Below are 22372 nucleotides of genomic sequence, written 5' to 3' on the forward strand. Positions count from 1 at the left end.
TCAATTAAAATTAACAATAACTATTACTTACCTCTTAAATAATTATTTTGATGGAGTTTAACCATTAATATGTTAACATGAAAGACTGATTATCAGTTTGTAAGATTTTTGTAAGAGTTTATTTTTACTGGTCTTTTTTAGAAGGAGAATTTCATTTGATACAACTTTGATTCTAATTTTTTTGGCAGAGTCCTCACTAAGCATTATCAACATATATTGACCATGATATTTACTGTGAAGAAGATCAATGATGACCTCCAGCTCTTATCTAATATCACTTTGGGCTTCAGAATCTATGATAGCTATGCTGGGACTCAGACATATCATGCTACATTGGAACTTTTCTCTGTTCAGAACAAACTAATTCCCAATTACCAGTGTGGCATCCTGAACAAACTCATATCGGCTATTGGAACTATTGATCCTGGAATCACTTTTGATATGGTAGATATTTTAGACTCTTACAAAGTTCCACAGGTAAGATGTGGAAAAATCAATTAAAATTAAGCAATAACTATTACTTCCTAAATAATATGTCTTTGTCTTTTCAGATAAAGTAGATTACAAACCTCAAGATATAATTGACTTTCATACACATTATGTATATGATATGGTCTCTATGGACCATATTAAAGAGAAAGTATTTAATATATCATAAAATAAAGACAAATTCAACCTCGGAATTTGGTTTGACTATTACTGAGTTTCAAAGATTATTCATTAATGTTAATTAATCATTAACTATTATACAGAAACTTATTTTTTGTAATATCCTATTATTTGCTAATACTATGAGAATAATATTAATGTTTCTACATTTAATTTTTGTTTTTTATAATTATTTTTATATCGTGCCTTTCATTCAGGTGGTTAAGGAGACATAGGTAGTGTTTTTGCTTTTTGCAGGTAGTCCTCACTTGGTGGTTAAACTGAGACCTACCACTTTTTTACTAAGCACCATAGTTGTTAATTGACACATCATATGCTCATGCTAGACATATAAGCTCACCTCTGCTTCTGTCATTAACCAAATCATTATGACTGTGTAGAAAGAAATCATTTTACCATGACTTGTGATTTCACTTCTGTGTTCTCCATTAATTCTGCTTGTTGGAAGCCAGTTGTGAAGTCTGTGAAATGGGATTCTGTGATGGTCATAAACATGCACCAGCTGTAAGTTCCCCCAAAATGATCACATGACCATAGGCTGCTGTAAAATGGTAAATGCAAGGATTAGTCAAAAACTGTAAAAATGGTAAATGCAAGGATTGGTCAAAACCCTTTTTAAAACCATTATAACATCAAATGGTCAAAGCAGTCAGTAAGGGAGAACAGTCTATATATTTCTGAACAATTATCAGATAAGGTAAGTTATATTAAGAAGGTAGGACTGACCCAAAGTGTACAATGGTTGAGAACATATACCAGGTTCTTCTTGCTCGTCATCCAAAGCTTATTTCATACTTGTTTTAAAGCAGGGTAATCATGATGGAAGTTAAAGGATATGGCTGTAAGTATGGCTATCAGTCAAGGAGATGAATAATGAAAGAACCCCTATTAGAAAGGAATCCAACATTAAATCTTGGCAAACAATATATTTTAGTGCAGGGAAAGATACTCTTGAACTTAAAACCAGATAAAATAATTATTAGAGATTCCATGTAAGGCAGAATCAGAAGCCTCATTAGCAGTTATAGTGCAACAGAAATTCTGTCTTGTCCTTGATGTATTGTCACTGTCCCCCAATATCTCATCTTAACTTGAACAGAAAATTGAAGAGGAATTGACAGGACTATCCTTGGAGATGCAATATAATTCCTGGCCAATTTAACATTCTAAAGCAGCGATGGCAAACATTTTGGGGCTGGGATCTTAAAAAATTCAGAAAATGCTAACTTGATTCTGCTGGCTTGTTACTCCCTTCATCAAACAACAAACAAAAAAATCTATCTCCCATTCTCCCCCATATCTAGGCCACCTTGAACAGAAGCACTCAGCAGCAGAAGAACTGAAACTGGGCCAAAGTCAAAGCCCAGGCCCTGACTTCATCCCTAATGTCATGACTGCCACTCAAAGCAGCCACCTTGTGTGATTATTGCCATGTCCCTCCCAGGGGTAGACTTCAAAAATGTTAGTAACTGGTTCTTTGCCTGGTTGCGGGGTGGGCATAAGCATGGGCATGGCCTAGTCAGCCTCCTGCACCATGGTGGGGGGTGTTTTCAGCTCCCCGGGCTCTGAAGGCCCATTTCCAGGAGGCCCATTTTTTGCCTTCCTGAGCCTCCATGTGGGCCCTGCATCCAAAATAAGCCATGTGGAGACTCTTGGAAGGGGAGTGCAACGTGTGTGGGGCCAGCCAAGGGGTCAGATTTGCCAGTTCACTGAACTGGTAATTAAAAATGAAAAAATAGTTACTGGTTCACCCAAACCGGGGTGAACTGGTAGCCACCCACCCCTGCCCCCACCATTCCCCAGAATCTGCTGCATGCTGCTGACCTTCAATCAGTATTATGCTAACAGCCCCTGTGGCCTGCCTAAGTCTGCTCCAGGTCACTCAAGACCTTAATTCTTGAAGTAGGTTCAGAGAATGCTCTATTGTGGCCTCTAAAACATCTGATAACTGTGTAAAAGTGCTTTCCATTCTCATGCAACTTACAGATGCTTCAGAAGACATATCAGATCACTTCCCAGTATTTACAGCCTCCACAGCCTCCAAAAGTGATTTTCAAGCCACTTTCAGAGGCTATGTGAGAGAACAGTTCTCTTGCAGTTCTTCTGAAGAGTTCGGAAGCCATACAAAAGCACACCCTATGCTTGTATGGCATCTGTAGTCTCCAAAAATCTTTGTATAATGGAAGGTGCCACCTTTTGACAAAAAGGGAAAGCATCCTGTTTCTGAATGAACTTGTGTGGATATAACATTAAAGAAATATTGAAACAAAGTAAGAATCTTAGAAAGTGAAAGCAGAACCAGAATAAAGAAAAAAGCAAGGAAAGACTGACTGTGGGATTGATTGATATTTTAGGAAAAGACCCTGGGTTGGAATAATTGAGAACTTTAGAAAATTGAAAGAAGAAAGAAGGAAAGTAAAAGTTTTTTTTGTGTGTGTGGACCTCAATGATCAAAAAATATAAGAGTGTGTAATGATGATGTCTCTTCGGGAATTAAAAATGGAACTTAAAAATATGAGAGAATTACTACAGGAAAGAAGAGAATCACTTTGCTCTGTGTTAGAAAAATGGAAATGGCGATTGAAGAACAAAAAGAAAGAGCTTCAGAGGAGGAGGAGTCAATTCAAGGAGAAGGCATTTTAAATAGACAATTAACACAAAGAACACTACAAAAAAGTGGGGAAAGAAGGAACATTAAAAAGTTGAGATTTAAGAAGGCAATCAAAAGGGGGAATACCTGTAAAGTCGGGAAAGGCAGAAAGACCCAGCAGAAAAGGAGAAAGGAAGATATTAAGAAAGAGAGGGATATAAATTGGAATGAGAAAAGATATGGGGAAAAGAGAGGGAGGAGAAGCAGTAGAAACAGGTGCATGAAATAAAGAAATACGGAAATAGTAAAATGTTGAAAAGAAATTGTTTTTTCAGAGATAACGGTTGATAAATTAAAAAGGGGATTCTGCAGGGTGACAAGGGGTAATAAGAATATTTCTGCAATTAAAACTATTTAGAAAATAGGGTAATATAGATACTGATAACTCTTATTAAAAATCAAGGGGGAAATATGCTGTGGAATCCAAGTGAAAAGATGTAACGATTATTATTGTAACTTCTTAAAAATAATGGTTTATTGGGAATTAAGATGAGGGAATAAAGGTATATTTTAATCATTGAGGTGTCACACTCAAAACAGTAAAAGGGGGGAAACCTATACTTGTTTTTTATTTTTAGTGTTAAAATTCATATTAATCTGGAATTTATAAAAAGAATGTGTAATGGAAAGAGAATATGACACACTAAAGAACCAACTAAATTAATAAGTTAATATAGACTATTAAAAGCAAGGAGAGACATTGGTAACTTTTATTATTATTATTATTATTATTATTATTATTATTATTATTATTATTATTATTATTAGGCAAGCACATATTGTTTATCTTTATTTTTAAAATAAATATTAAAGGATTATATTTGAAATAATTGAAATGAAACAAAAAGAAATTTCGACTGAGATTAATGAAAGAGGCTAGAATTAATGTGTTTCTTTCTCTCCTTACTGAAAATTTGGAATGGGAAAGATAATAATAGAATTAAGTATGCACATATCAATGTATAATTGCTGTCATATTTGTATGCAAAGGTGATGACCCGGAAACATGTTGTCCAGTAAAATGTGTTTTAACATTAATGTGTTTTTAATGTGAAAAACTGAATAAACTTTGGTTTTTTTAAAAAAGAGTTACCTGCTGTTGGTATATAATATTCTAAAACAAGAAGCATATAAACCATAGCAGTTCATAAAGGTCTGAAATAAGGCAAAGCAAAATTTAGACTGCAATGTTTTTTAGAATAGCAACTGGAAAAAAAATAAAATTTATTGTAAAATGAGTTTAGTCTTTTAATGCACACTTCAGTATGTATATATACACTTGTCATGAAATTTTATAGTTCTTTCTTATTTGAAATTGTATCTTTTATTTATTATTTCATTGTTATTATACTTTACTTCATTTTTCCAGGTAATGTGCTGCCCAGAGTCCTGGCACAAGGTAAAGCATTCTAAGTATGCAAGTCAATTAGTCAGTCAGTACATATATAAATATTAAACCAAAGCACGAGTTCACATGTCAGGCTTTTTACAGAAGCAAATTCAGGGAATTGCAAAAAAGGTAATCATAGAATTGAAGATTTGGAAGGAAACACAACTTTCATCTAGTCAGACCATTGTCTTATAAGTATCTTGAGTATAAAAATCATTTGAAAACATATATTGAAATATTTCAGAACTATTAATTTAGAGAGGGCGCACATTTTATTTTGCAATCATGTTTTCTCCTCTCTGTTTTTCTATTTATACAATCAATTCTTATTTCCATAGTTCCCAACTGATTCTGCTCCAAATGAAAGCCCTTTCTACTACCACTTAGTTCCAGGTGAAGACATTCATTATATGGGGATTATTCAAATACTTTTGCACTTCAAGTGGACTTGGGTTGGAGTACTTGCAAAATACCTTAGAAGAAAATTTGAGCATCTAATCTTTTCAATATTGTCTCTTAACGGCATCTGCGTTGCCTTCCTGGAACAATTCAAACCAATTTATTTAAACACTTTTTTTGATAATCTGAAATGGCTTGTTGAAACATTTCATCTTCTTGTTAACAGCAAAGCCAAAGCTATCATAATCAGCGATAACTATCTTTTAAATTTAAGATGGCTGTTACATCTATCTGAAATGGAAATAGTTGCTGTAAAGCCAGAAGGTAAGGTATGGATTGTGGCTTCCCGAGTGGATCTTGCATCATTTTTTTATCAAAAAAGCTGGGATATCCAAGTTCTCCACGGTGCTCTGACAATTGCAGCCTACTCAAATGAAGTTGCAGGATTCCAACATTTTCTTCAGACAAGAAACCATTTCTCTTCAAAAGAAGATGGTTTTATCAAAAATGTGTGGGAGCAATCATTTGATTGTGTTTTTCCAAATCCATCTGAGAATGAGGAAATGGATAATTTGTGTACAGGGAGGGAGAAACTGGAGACTCTTCCTGGGGCTTTTTTTGAAATGAGGATGACTAGTCATAGTTACAGTATATACAACGCAGTGTATACCGTGGCACATGCTTTACATGCCATGAAACTGGCACAACAACATAGTAGAAAGCTGAGTGGTAGAAAACTCAATCTTCAGGATGCCCAGCCATGGCAGGTAATTTGGAAATGGGAATTGAGTGCCATTGATTCTCCAGTATCTCACATCTGATCACAAAGGGCTGTGAGATATAGATGGAAACTTTGTAGTGACTTGCTGATTTCTTCCTTATTTCTTTTCTTTTGTGGAATTGGTAAATTCAGTGTACTTCCTTCATGCTTTGAACTTGGCAGCTCACTCTATCTCTCTTTGTGATAGGTTGTAGGCTAGTTGTGGTGCACCCTTTGCCTATGCCTCCTACATATATGTGCATTATTTCCTGTAACAAGCTTTATAATAACTTGCTTGTTCAAGTTAAGTTTCTTTTTTGAAGAGAAACATACTCAGAAGTATTTCAGTCAATATGGGTATGTGCCTAAAACAAGGAATATAATGGAAAACTTTTAATAATGTGGGAACTGGGGTAACTAAAAGTTTCTATTTGGTTTTTCAAAATAAATATGCATCTGAGGCCACAAGACAGTACCTTTGTCTAGACAAAAAAAAGATCTATGAATGAAGAGTGAGATTCAAAGAACTACAAATGACACAGCAGCATGAATGATCTTCCTGAGGTGCACAGCTCTTTCTTGATTCATCTATAAGATTTAGATCAATCTGAGCATATCTGTAAATCCATTGTATGAGAAAAGGAAAATGCCTTGTTAAAGATATTTTTATAGATGCCATTAAATAAAAGCATAAGAAAAGAGAATTAAATTAGTATGTGCATGAAATTCAAGAACTGAGAATGCATTTAAGAGATAGGATGAAATATATAAGTAGAAATATTTCTTATTATGATTCTAAATTCACTACCAGAAAGTTCTGACATTCTAGTGCATACATTAGAAATAAGGTACTAAACTAATCTTGCTCATTGTCCTCAGTTTATGCTAGAGAATATAGCCAGCCTCCTTTTAAATTAGGTTTCTTTCTACACAAGAAAGGACAGTCAGAAGATAAATTGAGAGCCAATAAAGATAGTGAAAAGCAGTCTTAAATTTAATGGATTGTTTAAAGTGGATTGTGCAAAGAATAAGGTCCAAGAAGCAAAATGTATAAAGTCACAAGAATTGTTTAAACATGGGGCTCAGACAATTTATGCATACAATCTAGAAGCTGTGCACAAAGAAGGGTTTTTAGCAAAAAGGCCCAGAAGGCAATAATGTGAGACATGATTCAGAGTGAAATGGGTAGGATATACATTTAAAAAGCAATCAAACAATAAAATGTGCAGTTGAACCAAATTTGCTATTTAAAGGCAAAATGATTGAGAATACATTCATTGAGATAGAGGATGTGAGAAGAGGGGGGTTTAATTTCATTACTTACAGAATCAAAATGCAGCAATGCTATCCTTTTTAAGATTAAAGAAAGATAATGTTGACATTTTGAAAAATAAGTCCAGCCCTTCCCTACTTCTTTGCATAGTTGTTTAATTTTAAAACTGATTTAAAGTGATCTGGTCTACATTGACCATTCTGTCTCTAATAACAGCAGGGGAGAAGCATCTTAAAGTCTTGCAAAAATAATACAAGTTTGATTACATTTATTTGTTAAATAACAGGTTCAATCAATAAGTTATACTTTTACATATTAACATATGCTTTCTCGGCGTATATTATGCTGAATTATTTTTTAGTAGATTGTAAGTGTGTGGTTTTTTTAAATATAGGACCACAGATAACCATCTTTGAGGGGAACACAAGAACATTAGAGTAGAATGTTATCCACATTTGTAAAATGTTTTAAATAAAAAAGATTAACATGTATCACACAGCTCTATATGTTATCCATAATTGATTTTTGCATAACTATTTCATATTCAGCTTCACTACTTTTTGCAAAGAATATCGTTTAACAACAATGTTGGAAATGAAATTTCCTTTGATAAGAACAGACAACTGATTACAGGACTAGAGATTGAGAACTGGATCACATTCCCCAACCAATCCTTCCATCGAATGAAAGTTGGGAAGCTGGATCCCTGGGCTGCTAAAGACAAAATGTTCACCATTCATGAGGGCGCTATCAGCTGGCCCGGCACTTTCAACCAAGTAGGTTCTAAATGTAATTGATTTTTTTTTTAATGATCAGGTGATATCCAAAGAGTAGCTCAATATCATTTAACATAGAAAGATTATAAAAAAAACTGGGAATAATTGTAAGCAGGGTACAAATTCAAAATTTCTGAAAAGCAGGCATATCTAAGTGATTACATAAAATAGTATGGCTCTCAAAATATATGTTGCTGTTAAGATAAAGAATTTGTTAAAAAGACAAGAAGATACATAAAGTATTTATACCAACATTATAGTAGAGGATGAGGACCAGTTTGGTGCAGTTATTAAACCACAAGGCTAGAGTTCTGCCTTAGGCACAGGTGAACCAATCAATTTCCAAATATATTCCTAAACTTATATTCTCAGGATAAAAATGTATATTTGAAAGCAATTTTTAGAAGAATAAAATATAATAATGCTTTTTCTAAAAAGTTTGCCAAAATGAATTGATTTATAATCTTTTTGAAGCATACTCTACAAAGTGTTTAATTTCTTATTTTTTTAAAATAGTTTTGTGTATCACTTAGAATCTGTCTGAGATAAGCAGCTATAACAATATATAACAATGAAGAATAGTTGCAGGAATTGGCCGTGGCTAGTGTACTGAAAAGAAAGTCCAGGGAAGATGTGATCGCATATTTCAAGAAGAGACTGGACTGCTGTCAGAAATGGTGTCCTATTTGGGTGTGTAGGACTAGATGACCTACAAGGTCCCTTCCAATCAGTGGTGGGATTCAAATAATTTAACAACTGGTTCTCTGCCCTAATGACCAGCTGTATAGGGTAGTCAGGTGACTGGGTCAAGGGGCACCTCATCTTGCCCAGTCTCTCCTTGCCATGCCCAGTCTACCTCGCCGCTCCTCTTCCAGGCACTTCTTGTCACTACTTGCTGGAGCAAGTAGTTTTTAAATAAAAAGAATGCTTGCCTTGTGCAAATAAATACCAAACATCTTGACTTCAGGTTGCAAAGTATTATTGCTCATTCTAGTCTCCTTTCCTACTAACAGGTCCATCTCAGATTGTAATTTGTTACAACCTTTTGTGGTCCCCCCCCCATCATTCAGGGGTGGGATTCAATTTTTTTAACAACCAGTTCTGTGGGCGTGGCTTAGTTGGTGGGCATACTTTGTGGACATGGGACTGGGTGACATGGCTTGGTGGTCATGTTACTGGCTGGGCATGGCCAACTCAACATCACTCACTTCGAGGCACACATCTCCTCGCCTGGCCTCTTGTGACTGTGGGGATGCTGCAACAGTCGTAAGTGTGAAAAATGGTCATAAGTCACATTTTTCAGTGGTCACTCCACACAAGCAAAGTACCAGCAAAGGAGGGAAAAAAACCTCCAAAGAAATTCCAGAGACAGAAAGTCTAGTCCTGCCAAGAATGTAATAAGGGTTAACGGAGAGGCAGTTTCTGTAAGCAACACCAGAATGTTTCCTTCCTGCCTTCCTTACAGGATTAGGCCAGTAATTTCTTCTAACAACCAGTCCTCTGAACTGCTTAGAATGTTAACAAATGGTTCTAGTGAATAGGTGTGAACTGGTAGAATCCCACCCCTGTCATCATTCTATGGGAAATTATTCTGAAATATTATCTGTGATGTTTGCAGCTTTACAAGTTGTTTCTTCCAACCCTGTTTCTGCATGTAGTTCTTTTTTTTAAACTTTATTAATTTTACCATTAAAAACAACACATCTACAAATTATATACAGAAGAGAAAGCAAACAGGCCTTGGCAGAGGGTGAGAGGGAAAGAGAGAAGGGCAAATGAGGGAGGAGAGGGAAGGGTAAGGGAAAGGGGGGATAAAATGGGAAAAACAGTTAAAATAAAACCATATTTTTGTGACCGTCTGTAAGATCCTTTCTTCTTCAAATATAGTGTCAGCGGTACTTTTCATTAACTCTGCTTAGGTAGCCCTTGGCTACAATTTTTCTCGAAATAGTCTATCTTTGATTTAGCCAATTGTACCAAGGATTCCAATTGTTATAATAGGTTGAGGATTCTTTATTTTTTAATGATTGGGTTAGTTTGTCCATTTCGGCACATTCTAAAATTTTCTGAATGATCATTTGTTCAGTGGGGATAGAAGGTGATTTCCAGCACTGAGCGAACACCAGTCTGGCCACGGTTAAGATATGAATTATAATATACTTCGATTTTTTGGATACTTGTTTGTCAAAAATTCCTAGAAGGAAGGACTCTGGTTTGTACTCAATTTGTTCCTTAGTAATCTCCTCTAGCCAATGCCTAATTTTTTGCCAATGTTTCTGAGTTTCTTTGCATGACCACCACATATGGAAGAAGGTACCTTCTATGTTTTGGCATTTCCAACATTTGGGACTCATGTTGGGGTGCATTTTCACCAATCTTGAAGGGGACAGGTGCCATCTATAAAACATTTTGTATGAGTTTTCTTTATAAGCTGCTGATTTCATGATCTTAATGTTCCTATTCCAGATCCTTTCCCATTCTGCTAGGGTGATACTCCGTCCCACGTTTCTGCTCCACACAATCATATTTCCCTTGACAATCTCTTATTCTAGTTCTGTTTCCAATAAGTGTTTGTAGAATTTAGATTTTTTTTTTTATTCGGTCCTAATAGAATTTTGTCTAAAGTTTGCAATTTATTGTAGATTCCGAATTCCTTAATATCTTGTTTATATCTACTATGGATTTGAAGGTACACCCACTGATCAATTATAAATCCTCACTCTTGTAATTCTTGTCATGTTTTCAGCTTTCCTTGTGGGTCTAATAAATTCTCGTATTTAATCATTTTAGTTATATCCAAGTTATTAGGGTGTACTATTGCTTCCATTGGAGAAAGCCAAATCGATATTTTTAGATAGAGTTTTTTACGTACTTTTTCCCAATTGGTTAGTAGCGAGTCCCTGATAAGGTGCCTATGGAAATATGATTGCCTGGGTTTCCCACAGGAAGGTGTGCCATCCTTTCTTCATTTCGTGGCCTTCTAATATTAGTGTTCTTTTATTGGTTAGATTCACCCATTCCTTTATCCATAGTAAAGTGGCTGCCATATGATATATTTCCCAGTTTGGCAGGGCTAACCCTCCTCTGCTTTTCGGATCTTGTAAGGCTTTTACGTTGATCCTAGCTTTTTTTCCCTGCCAAATAAATATTAGCGTTATCTTATTTAGTTCTATAAAAAATTTTTAATTTAATTTAATTGGAATTGTCTGGAATAAATATAAAAATTTTGGAGGTATATTCATCTTAATCAAGGCAATCCTGCCCAGTAAAGAAAGCTGTAATTTACTCCAGGAATCTAAATCTTTCTTAGATTGTTGGAGTAGTTTGTCATAATTGTTTTCTTTTAGTGATTTGATTTGTGGAGTTAGCCAAATGCCTAGGTATTTAATTTTTTTTGTCACCTGTATTCCCATTGATGTCCCTAACTCTTTATTCTGGTCTCCTGTTAAGTTTTTAGTAATTAGTTTTGTTTTTTTCCTATTAATTTTGAGTCCTGCAACTTCTCCAAATCGTTCTAATTCTTCTAATAAGTTATGTCCTTTTTCTATAGGCTCCTCCAAAAAGAAAACCATGTCATCAGTGAAAACTTGTAATCCTCAGTCCTCTAATTCTCGAATTTTGCCTAATGCACGTCAAGAGTGATTCTAGGGCGAATATGAAAAGCAGAGGAGAGAGAGGGCAACTCTGTCTTACCCCTTTTTCTATTTTTATTGGGCCAGTTTGTTCCCCATTTATTAGAATATTTGCCTGTTGGGTGTGGTAAATTGTAGTTACGATGTTTTCAAATCTAGTGCCCAGGTTCATATTGTATATTTTTTGTATTAAGAAATGCCAATTTAAATTATCGAATGCTTTTTCAGCGTCCAAAAACATAAATGCAAATTGTTTTTTCGGATGGGCTTCATAGAATTCTGAAATGTCTATCACTGTTCTTAAATTATTCTTGATTTGTCGAAATGGGAGAAATCCATTTTGATCTTCATGATATGTGTGTTTAAAACCTGTTTTAATCTATCAGCTATAATAGAAGAGAATAGTTTCTAATCTGCATTCAGGAGCGAAATCGGTCTGTAATTATTAATGAATCTATGGTCTAGATCCTCCTTCGGGATCAGCGAAATTAAGGCTCCCTTCCATGAGTCCGGCATCCTAGCTGCTAAGGGTACCTCATTAAATACTTCCAACATCAGTGGTCCAATTTGTTCTATGATTGTTTTATAAAGTTTTACAGGTATCCCATCTGGTCCTGGCGATTTGTTGTTGCTTTGCTTCTCTAGTGCTGACTTCAATTCGGACCATGTAATATTTTTATTTAATAGTTCTATCTCTTCCTCTCCAATTGCTTTATCGTTCGCTTCCTCTAGCTATTTCCTTATTTTATCCTCACTAACTTCTTCCTTTTTATATAATTTCCCGAAGTATTTATGGGTGATCTCTTTTTTCTTCTCTATCTCATCTTGCTAATTGCCCCTCTTGTCCATTAATTGGTGTATCAGTTTTTTTTCCTTCGTTTTTTTGAGTTTGTGGGCTAACCATCTCCCTGGCTTGTTTGCATGCTCAAAGTAGATTTGCTTGGTCAATTTCAGACTTATCTCCAATTTTTCTTGTCCCAGTAAATTCAGTTTGTGTTTAGTTGTCATTAACTGATTTTGTATTTTTTGGGTTTTGGGGTTCTTTTGTAGTTGGGTTTCTAATTCTTTAATTTCTTGTTGTAGATTACTTTGTTGGGCATACTTTCTTTTATTTCTCATAGCATTGTAAGAAATTGTTGTTCCTCTTATAATTGCCTTCATTGTGTCCCATATATTTTGTTTTGAAGTAAGTTCATTATTATTTTCCTTTAAGAAGAAGTTCAGTTCTTTCAATTTGTTAGTATATTCTTCTTCTTTTATTAAGTGAGTGTTAAGAGTCCATCTTTTCTTTGGTTTTCTTCTACCTCTCCAAGTTATTTGAATTGGGTTGTGGTCAGCCCAGTCATTTGGTAAGATTTCGCTATCTTTGAATTCGTTTACTAGTTCACAGTTTATCCAAGCCATATCTATTCTTGTCCAGATTTTATGTGGGTTAGAATAATAAGTAAACTGTTCTTTTTGGGGGTTTAGTTTTCTCCAGATATCTACCAGATTCAGTTCATTCCTCATATCCTTACATGGCTTCGAAAATTCTCTTTTTCCTTTTTTATTCTTACTCGTGTTACTATGATCTTTCTGATAGTCAGCAATAGAGTTAAAATCGCCAATCAGACAAATATTGCCTTTTTCAAAATCTATTATTTTTTTGGTGATTTTTTTATTTACCTTGATCATCATTTTTTTGTGGAGATGTTTGAAAAATTTACCTTGATCATCATTTGGGGCATAGATTACTACCAGCAACAATGTAATACAATTAATCAAAATTTGTACCACCAGAGTTCTTCCTTCAGGGTCCGCCCAAATTAGCTCCGCTTTTATGTCATCTCTCACATATATTGCAATACCTTTCTTTTTGTGTTTATCTGCTGGTGCTGTAAATAATTTTCCCAGTTTCGGACAATCTAAAAATTTCTCATTTTTCCTAATGTGTGTTTCTTGTATGCAAATTATATCAACCTTTTGTTTTATTAGTTTGGTTAAAATCCTTTTCCTTTTGGGTCTTGAATTTAAACCGTTTATATCGATGGAAAGAATTTTCCTTTCTTCCTCCATTTACCTACGTTTGCTTCGCTTTTTGTCTTGTAACTATATGGCTCTCTTCTTGTGGTTGACATAGGGTTGTTTCTTCTCTTTCCTGTTGTAAGTTGTCTTTCCCTTGGATTTGGATGGGTCTTTCTTCTTTGTTCCTATGGCGGTTACGGTCTTCCTGCATGTTCCTTTGAATTTCCTCCCTAGCATGTTGGTCCTCCGTGGTTGTTAGCTGTTCTAGGAAGTCTTGTGCTTGTTCTATTGAATCAATTTTAATTTTTCTTCCCTTCCATGATATTAATATCCCTTCTGGGATTAGCCATTTGAATGAAATTTCTTTTTTATTTAAGTAATTGGCTAAAAATTTATATTCTTGCCTTATGGCCCTCACTTTTCTTGGAATTTGCTTAAGAACAATGATCTCTTTGCCCTTATATAATATTCTCTCATCTCTGGCCATTCTCAGTATTAGGTCTCTCATGCATCTTCTTAAAAAACAGATATGTATCTCCCTTGGGCAGTTGTGACACCTTGCATAATTGGTATTCACCCTATAGACTTTGTCGAATTCTTTGAGTAAGTCATCTTTCTCTTTTTCTACTAGTTTAGCTAGCAGACCTGCCATTAGTTGCTCTAGTTCTTCATTTTTGGATTCCTCCACGTTCTGGAACCTTAGATATGCCGCTGCTTTGTCCATCTCTAGTTGGACCAAGGAATCTTCCATTTCTCTGTTTACGTTTTTAAAGTCTTCCTCAGTCCTTTCTAGGTTCTTCTCTACTCGTTCCGTCCTCTTCTCTATTTGTTTTATTTTTATTTCAGTTCTTTCCATGGCCAATTGCATTGTCCCAACCTTTTCTTCAACTTTCTGTATGTCTGCTCTCATCTCCGCTTTTAGTTTACCCATTTCTTCCTCCAGTTCGCTAATATCAGCTCTAGTCTCACTGTGGTTCTTGATCATAATCTCCTGCATTCTGGACATTGATTCTTGCAGGGATAATAATGTCACTTGTAAATTAGCATTGGTAATGGTCACTTGTTTTTCTCCTGTCAGGGTCTCTTCTATAGTTTTCTGTGTTGTTGGGGAGGCTGATGCCAAAGTTGTCGTCAAGGTCTGGGTGTTCTTCCTTCCTGTTTTCAGGGTTGGGGTTGTTGTGGAAGTCATCTCTAATAAGATTTGTTTTTGCAATTGAACTATGTTAAGTATATTGTCCCAGATCACCATTCGGTTTTATAGCCCCTTGAATGTGATTACAGGTCTGTTTACTAAAATTACACCACCACGTTGTTTTAGATCTCTTTCTACAGCCCAATTTGTCATTTGGGTGATTTAAATTCCAATATTATAAAATGTTATCAAATACTATATATTATTCTCTATAATAAGTTTATATACCAAAGTTAATTATATTTTACAACTAATAAATCAATACCATGTCAGGTCAAACTTATTTAAAGCTTACCAACAACTCTAAGATTTCTCACTCTATATATACCTTTATCCTATATTGTGTATTGATGTTGAGAGTTCCAGTTAATCTAAATCAACCATATTTAACAATCCTTAGAATTATTATATGTTCAAGACACTCTAATCAGTTAATACTTATATCTATAAAAAGCAATTTACCTTTATACCTAAATTTATAAATATTGTAGAGAGAAAGAAAAGACTAAGAGAGAAAGGGAGAAAGAGAGGGTGTGGAAGGAAAAGGGTATTTTAGATTTTGAGGGGTTGCTAGACACGTGTCTGTGGAATTGGTACCAAAGGAAGACAAATCTGAGTTGAGGCTGGCATTTCTGCCTTATAGTCTTTCTTCCTGGGCGAGCCAGAGGAGCAAAGGGAGGAAGTGCTGACTAATTGCTCTCAGCGCTCCGTGATCAGTCTTTACCAGGCTTCCATCTGTCCCTTTCCTTCTTCTTCTTCCCTCTTCTTCTTCCCTTCTGCCAGCAATTATCAGTCCACTGTCACTTTGTCGCTCCAAATCAGTCACGTTAGAAATCAGTTTTGTAAGCAATGTTGCTAACAGGCAGAAAACCTTTCACATAAGAGTCAGCGGATCGGTATCCCACTCTCTGTGCCCCGCTCTTCCCTCCTTCGCAGCTATAATCCTTTTCTAATCTTCTGGTCTTCTCAGGAACTGGTCTCAGATGGCAGCCCCCTCACAAGCCTCTTGAATTCCCCACAGCCTTCTTCTCTTCCCAGCAATCTCCTTCCGAACACTCCAATCCACACTTTCACTTTAAGTAATGAGCCTCTCTGCCTGCTTTTGTCCCCCCTTTCACTTTTCAGACCGCTTTTCTAGCCGCTTATCTCCAGCTTCCGACAACTGTTACTCACATCAAAACAGGGAGGATCAGACACCGATTTCTGTCACAACTTTTATAGTCCTTCCGCCCTTTTCTGCTCAGATCTTTCAGGCTGTCACACTTCGCCTCGTCAGTTCAGTGACAGGCCGGACTTTGGAGCCACCATTTGCTGGAGGCTGGCTCGTTCATGCTGGTCTCAGAGGCTCTTCCTTTGTTGCTGGGGGGTTGCCTTCCCCCAAACAGCAACCTGGGGTCCTCTATGCTGACACGAAGCTCTACGGGTTTCATGTATCCACTAAGGATCACTCCAAACACGAGAAGAGGTGTTTGAAAGCCACAGCTGGGCTTCTCCACCTCTGGACGTCCCTGTCCTGTCACCCTCTGCATGCAATTCTTATAAGTTATTTTGACATTCTTTTTATTAAGCAAAGTAGTGGTTCAGGTGCTGGCCTAGAAACCAAGAGACTCTGAGTTCTAATCCCATTTTAATCTTGAAAAAAATGACTGAGTGACCAGCCATTTTCTGCCAGCCCAAACTGTGTCTTAGATTGTGGTTGTGGGGAAGCTAAGAGGAGCAAGGAATATTAGATAAGTTATCCACCTTGAGTTCCTTATAAAGTAGTAAAGACAGGATAAACATCTAACAAAATAAAGAAATCATTTGTGAAAATGATGTCCTTCTAAAGGAGAGGGGTGCTGACTGCCTAGTCACATGCCTTACATTACTGGATTTATTTCATTTTTATCCACTTTATTTTTCTCTACTTTTTGGTTTATTCTCTAATGATGGCATAGCCTGTGAAATTCTTACTTGTCTCACATGCTTGGGTTATGTGGAAAAACATCAGATAAACACAACCATGTAACTGACAGGCAATGGCAGCAGAAATCACTAAGCGGCTACATTAAGACAGAAAGGTGGAGGCAAGGGTGAAAAAAGCAGAGGATCTCAGGGAGAAGAGAGCTGAGACATTCACCAAAAGTGATTGTAAAATGTTTGTAAACCAATTGTAAAACCAACTGTTTTATTGTAAACAGTTTACAAACCATGTTTGTAAAATGTTTGTAATCTTGTCCTTCTTCCTGAAGGTCGCATCCCTAGATGAGTGACTGATGGGTTTCCTGGATGTTTCCCCGCCCTAATCCTGTCAGTTTCTGTTGTTTATCGACTTTATTCAAGGCATGTGTCAGCTGTTATCACAATGAAGTAGCCTGTTAAGTGGTTCTTGGCTGTCATCCCAGAGTTATTAACTGAAGGGAAGAGGGGAACCCACCTTGCACTTTATTTTTAGCTGGTTCTCTGAACTGCACAAGCAGTTAGCTACCAGTTTGGGTGAAACAGTGCAAATATGCTGAATCCCACCACTGCTCCTAACTCTGTTAACCTATTAATTAGAGGTGCTCTGTGAGTGAGTGACATCTAAATAGAGTATATATTAACATAAACAAATAATAAAATGTTGGGACGCTCCCAACCAGGAAAGGAGGAAAGATCAAGTGGGAGTTAGCCTCAGTGTGTCCACAATGACTTGACCTCCCCCCAAATACCATAGAGTCAGGTTAATCTTATCTATTATTCCCAAGGAAAGGGATGTTAACTGGGCAGATTCTTGTACTATGGGTAGAACATAGTAAAGTAGACAGTTTAAATTCTTCATGTGTGAATCTGGATGCTGTGCATTACAATTTATTTTACATTCCATTAATAATGAATCAACCATATTGTTTTCCTTAAATGTTTGGGCGAAAAACACAAATTATATTTTTGAAACAATTTTCCCCTTCCAGAAATGAATTTCAGGTAAATTGATTTGATATATAGTTTTTTTATTCCTTTGGCGCAAGCAGTTTTTAAAAGGGTTGTTAATTCTGTAACTAAAATGAGATATGACACTTATTAAGGATACAATGAATGATTTTTATCCTTCTGGAATATCTGCAAATCTTGGGCTCTGCAGTGGTTTCATTCATTCCTACAATGCTTATTTCAGTCTTTAGTTGTGAGAAAGGCAAGATCATCATAGAGACTGCTCCCCTGAGAGTTCCAGGTGATTTGGGTTTTTTTCCCCATGATTGAACTTCTACATAAAGCCTCTGGATGAGGTAATCCAGTGGTTTTGATTGAATGACATATTTGAATAATCCAACAGTTGGCCCAATCCAACAAAATGAAATTTAATGTGGAGAAAAGCAAGGTTTTACACTTAGGCAGGAAAAACCAAAGGTACAAGTACAGATTAGGTAAAATCTGGCTCAAAAACAGTAACTGTGAGTAACCTTGGACAATCACCTAAATATGAGCCAGCAATGTGCAACAGCAGCAGCCACCAAAAAGCTAATAGAATCCTTGGTTGTTTAAACAGAGGCATAAAATCAAAATCATGTGAAATATTAGTGCTGCTGTATAAAAACTTAGTAAGGCCACACCTGGAATATTGCATCCAATTTTGGCTATCACATTATCAAAAATATGTTGAGACCTTGGAAAAAGATGTAGAGATGAGCAACTGATGATCAAAGGCCTGGAGACTAAAACATATGAAGAATGGTTGCAGAATTTGGCTTTGGCCAATCTAGAGAAAAGAAGGACTAGGAGTGACATGATAACAGGATTCCAGTATTTGAGGGACTGCCACAAAGAAGAAGGGGTCAACTTATCTTCCAAAGCACCAGAGGCAAGACAAGAAACAATGGATGGAAACTAACCAAGGAGAGAAGCAAACTGGAATTAAGGAGAAACTCCTTAATAGTGAGAACAATTAACTAATGGAACAACTTGCCTTCAGAAGTTATAGGTGCTTCATCACTGGAGGATTTTAAGAAGAGACTAGCCGTCACTTCTCTGGAATGGTTTAGGGTTTCCTGCTTGAATATGGGGTTGGCCTAGAAGATCTCCAAGGTTTCTTCCAGTTTTATTCTGATTGAGTTATCATCAATAACATGAAAACAAATGGCAAGATATTTAGTAGCCTTGGCTAGCCAGATCTCCCTGTAGTAAGTCTGCCCTTATCTATGATTTCATCTTCCATGAAAGGCAGAGCAAATTTTTAACTTGTTCCAGTTTTTATTAAACACAATCGTCTAGCTATTAAGTACAATTAAGGAGACTATTTCAGAAAACATTCTCCACATTTAGCAGTTGAATGAAGCTATAGAAAAAAATACTATGCAAATCAATATGTATATAACTAACTAAATTTTTAAATCAACATACCTATAGATAAACATGTATGTAACACTGACAGATTCTGTCCTTTTTTCAATGTAGGGTCCCAGGTTTTTAGATTTGATCACTCTCTTAAGCTTGAAGCATTTTGTGTTAATTTTTATGGATGATAAATTCTTTAATTCTTTTTCAACAATCATTTTTCTACAATATGACTCATTATGTCCTAAATTGGAAAGAAGGCTTGTTAAACCATCTGAGAAATTGCAAGATTTCTTAGCAAGATTTGTTATTTTTGTTATGGACTTGTTGGAGCTTGAAATAATTAGAGCCATAAGCAATTAACAAAAACCAATAAGAGTTTAAGTATATTGAAAATTTAGAAATAAAAAGAACTAATGGCAGAAAAAGACCTAGTGCTCCACCAAATCTGCCCCTTGAGGTATTTATATTGTATTGTGTTAGGCTGTGTTGTATTGTATACATTGTATTTATTATATATTATATTATTACATTATAAAAATAATTCAGTCATGAAAAGTTTTATATTGAAGTTGATGTAAACACTTTAAAATTTGTATTATTTAAATTTATACAGTATAGGCTGACCATGCTTTTTTCAATTTTATTTTCAAAATATAGGATTAAATGCTAACACTTTATTTTTTCTTTATTGTACAGACCTCCCCCATTTCAGTTTGTACAGAGAGCTGCTTCCCTGGTTATTTTAAGAGACAACAGGAAGGAAAACCATTTTGCTGCTATGATTGTCCTCCATGTCCCAAAGATAAAATGTCAATCCAGAAGGGTAAGTTGACTTATAGTTCTGCAGGTTAGCCCAGGCAGATCCATGAACACAGACATATAGGAGCTAAGTTATATGCTTTGTCTATTCAGGACATATCATTCTAGGGCACATTTATTTATTTCTGAATGCATTTAAAACTTTTAGATGTGATTTATAAAAAAAAAAAAAACTACCCAACTTTTAGCAGACTAGATTAAAATAAGATTAAAGCATGTAGTTTCTCTTACATTGAGATTGTGGTACATTTTTTAAAAAATTCCATTCTAATGTCTACACAAACTATTCCACTTGATTCAGAAAGCTTCGGAAATTTTTAATGTAAGGAGAATAAGGAATATATTTCCTTTTGCTCCTTCAGCAAAGTTTGTATATATGGATGTAAATATTAGTTTTATTTTATTATACAGGAATATAAAATTGAAAGACATCATAAAGTATCTGATAGAAGGAAAATACTATTATATTTATTTACATTTATATTATTTTCAATCATAGTCTCTAGGAAACCTTGTGAAGAATTATGTAGTAGTAAAAATAAGAGATACATAGAGATGCACAATATTAAGCAAATATAATGAGTAAGCAACATGAAATGAAGTCATTATTAAGAAGACAGACAAAATCTTTATCTTCATAACTGATCAATAAATGTATATTCAATAAAATGAAGAACACCAAACTATCCCATAACAACAAAATCATTAGCAACCATTTGTGGGTGAAAGCTTTCATAAAGTTTAGCAAAATTGTGCTACTTTCAGAGAAATAATTTTTTCTTGATTGTTAACAAATAGTACAAATAACAGATATAAAATATGATAATATAAAATAGAAATAGAAATTTATGAGTGCACTATGCTGGTGCAGTGATAAGAATGCAGTATTGAATTGCATGCTAATTCTGCTGAGTACTAACTGCCAGCATTTCAGCAGTTCCAATCTCACTGGCTCAAGGTTAACTAAGTGTTCCATACTTCCAAGGTTGGTAAAATCAGGACCCAGATTGTTGGGGGGCAATATGCTGACTCTGTAAACTCCTTAGAGTGGGCTGTAAAGTGCTGTGAAGCAGTATGTAAGTCTAAGTGCTATTGTTTGCTATTGGTATAACTATGATAGCAAATACTTTCACTTTGCCATTTGGGATTTCAGCTCCCAGACAGAATAATGCACACACCCCTTATCACATAACTACCATGTTCTTCTATGTTTGATATTTCTCAAATACAAGAGCAAAAAAATCAGAAAAATAATTAACATAAGGGCTAATCTTACATGCAGAAAACAACTGTATAATTACTAAGAATGATATGACTGTAGAATAAATGTATATGTGTTTATATCTTTCAATTCTAGATATGGATGACTGTTCAAAATGTTCAGAAAGTCAATATCCAAATAAAGACCAAGATTCATGTATTCCCAAGAAAATATCTTTCTTGTCTTATAAGGAACCAATGGGGATAAGTTTAGTTACTCTGGTGTTTTTCTTTTCTCTCTGTACAATTGTAATTCTGGCAACATTTTTGAAGTACCACAATACTCCCATTGTCAAGGCCAATGACCAAAATCTCACCTACATTCTACTAATCTCCCTCCTCCTCTGCTTTCTTTGCTCATTGCAGTTCCTTGTTGTACCAAGCAGTACAATATGTCTCCTCCGACAAATTAGTTTTGGCATCATCTTTTCAGTGGCTGTGTCTTCTGTGCTGGCAAAAACCATCACAGTGATTTTGGCTTTCATGGCCACTAAACCTGGATCCAGTCTAAGGAAATGGGTGGGAAGAAGATTGGCCATTTCCATTGTTCTTTCTTGTTCCTTAATTCAAACAGGAATATGCACAGTATGGTTGCTCACATTTCCACCTTTCCCTGATGTTGACACCCATTCAGAAAGAGAGGAAATCATACTGCAGTGCAATGAAGGCTCCTCTACCATGTTCTACTGTGTCCTGGGATACATGAGCTTTCTGGCAGCTGTCAGTTTCATAGCAGCATTTTTTTCCAGGAAGCTTCCCAGTAGTTTCAATGAGGCCAAATGTCTCACATTTAGCATGCTGATCTTTTGCAGTGTGTGGCTCTCTTTTGTTCCTTCCTACCTGAGCACCAAAGGCAAATACATGGTGGCTGTGGAGGTTTTCTCCATTCTGGCTTCCAGTGCTGGGTTGCTAGGCTGCATATATCTCCCAAAATGTTACCTAATCATTATTAGGCCAGAACTAAACAACAGGGAACAACTAATAAAAAGAAAATCTTTATAATACACAAAAATATCCCTTTTTCATTATTTCTCTCTTTAATATCACTTCTTTTAAGTCTGTTTACTTTAAACCGCTGATTTGGGGTGGGTGGTCAAAATACTCAGGCATGTGTTTGGTATATGAGCAAAGTTTTTAAAATTGATTATAATTCAATTATAATTGAAAATATGAGAAATGAGGAAGTATGGTTCTATTTAAGAATGTACCTCAGAATTTGAGGAAAACTTGATTGGATTCATGTTCAAAAAAATTT

The 22372-nt window shown here is 35.5% G+C and overlaps 1 protein-coding gene across 1 annotated transcript; it reads left to right on the forward strand.

The window, feature by feature from the left end:
- The first annotated feature begins 441 nt into the window (after nucleotides 1–441).
- Nucleotides 442–22119, forward strand: LOC113450991 (vomeronasal type-2 receptor 26-like). Its single transcript, XM_026722340.2, has 4 exons — nucleotides 442–477; nucleotides 7690–7917; nucleotides 19735–19861; nucleotides 21215–22119. The coding sequence occupies exons 1-4, from the start codon at nucleotides 442–444 to the stop codon at nucleotides 22117–22119; spliced, it is 1296 nt and encodes a 431-aa protein (XP_026578125.2).
- Nucleotides 22120–22372: the final 253 nt, after the last annotated feature.

Source organism: Pseudonaja textilis, chromosome Z (assembly GCF_049901715.1).
Source record: "Pseudonaja textilis isolate UNSWEBS1 chromosome Z, rPseTex1.2, whole genome shotgun sequence".
Taxonomy (NCBI): Eukaryota; Metazoa; Chordata; class Lepidosauria; order Squamata; family Elapidae; genus Pseudonaja; species Pseudonaja textilis.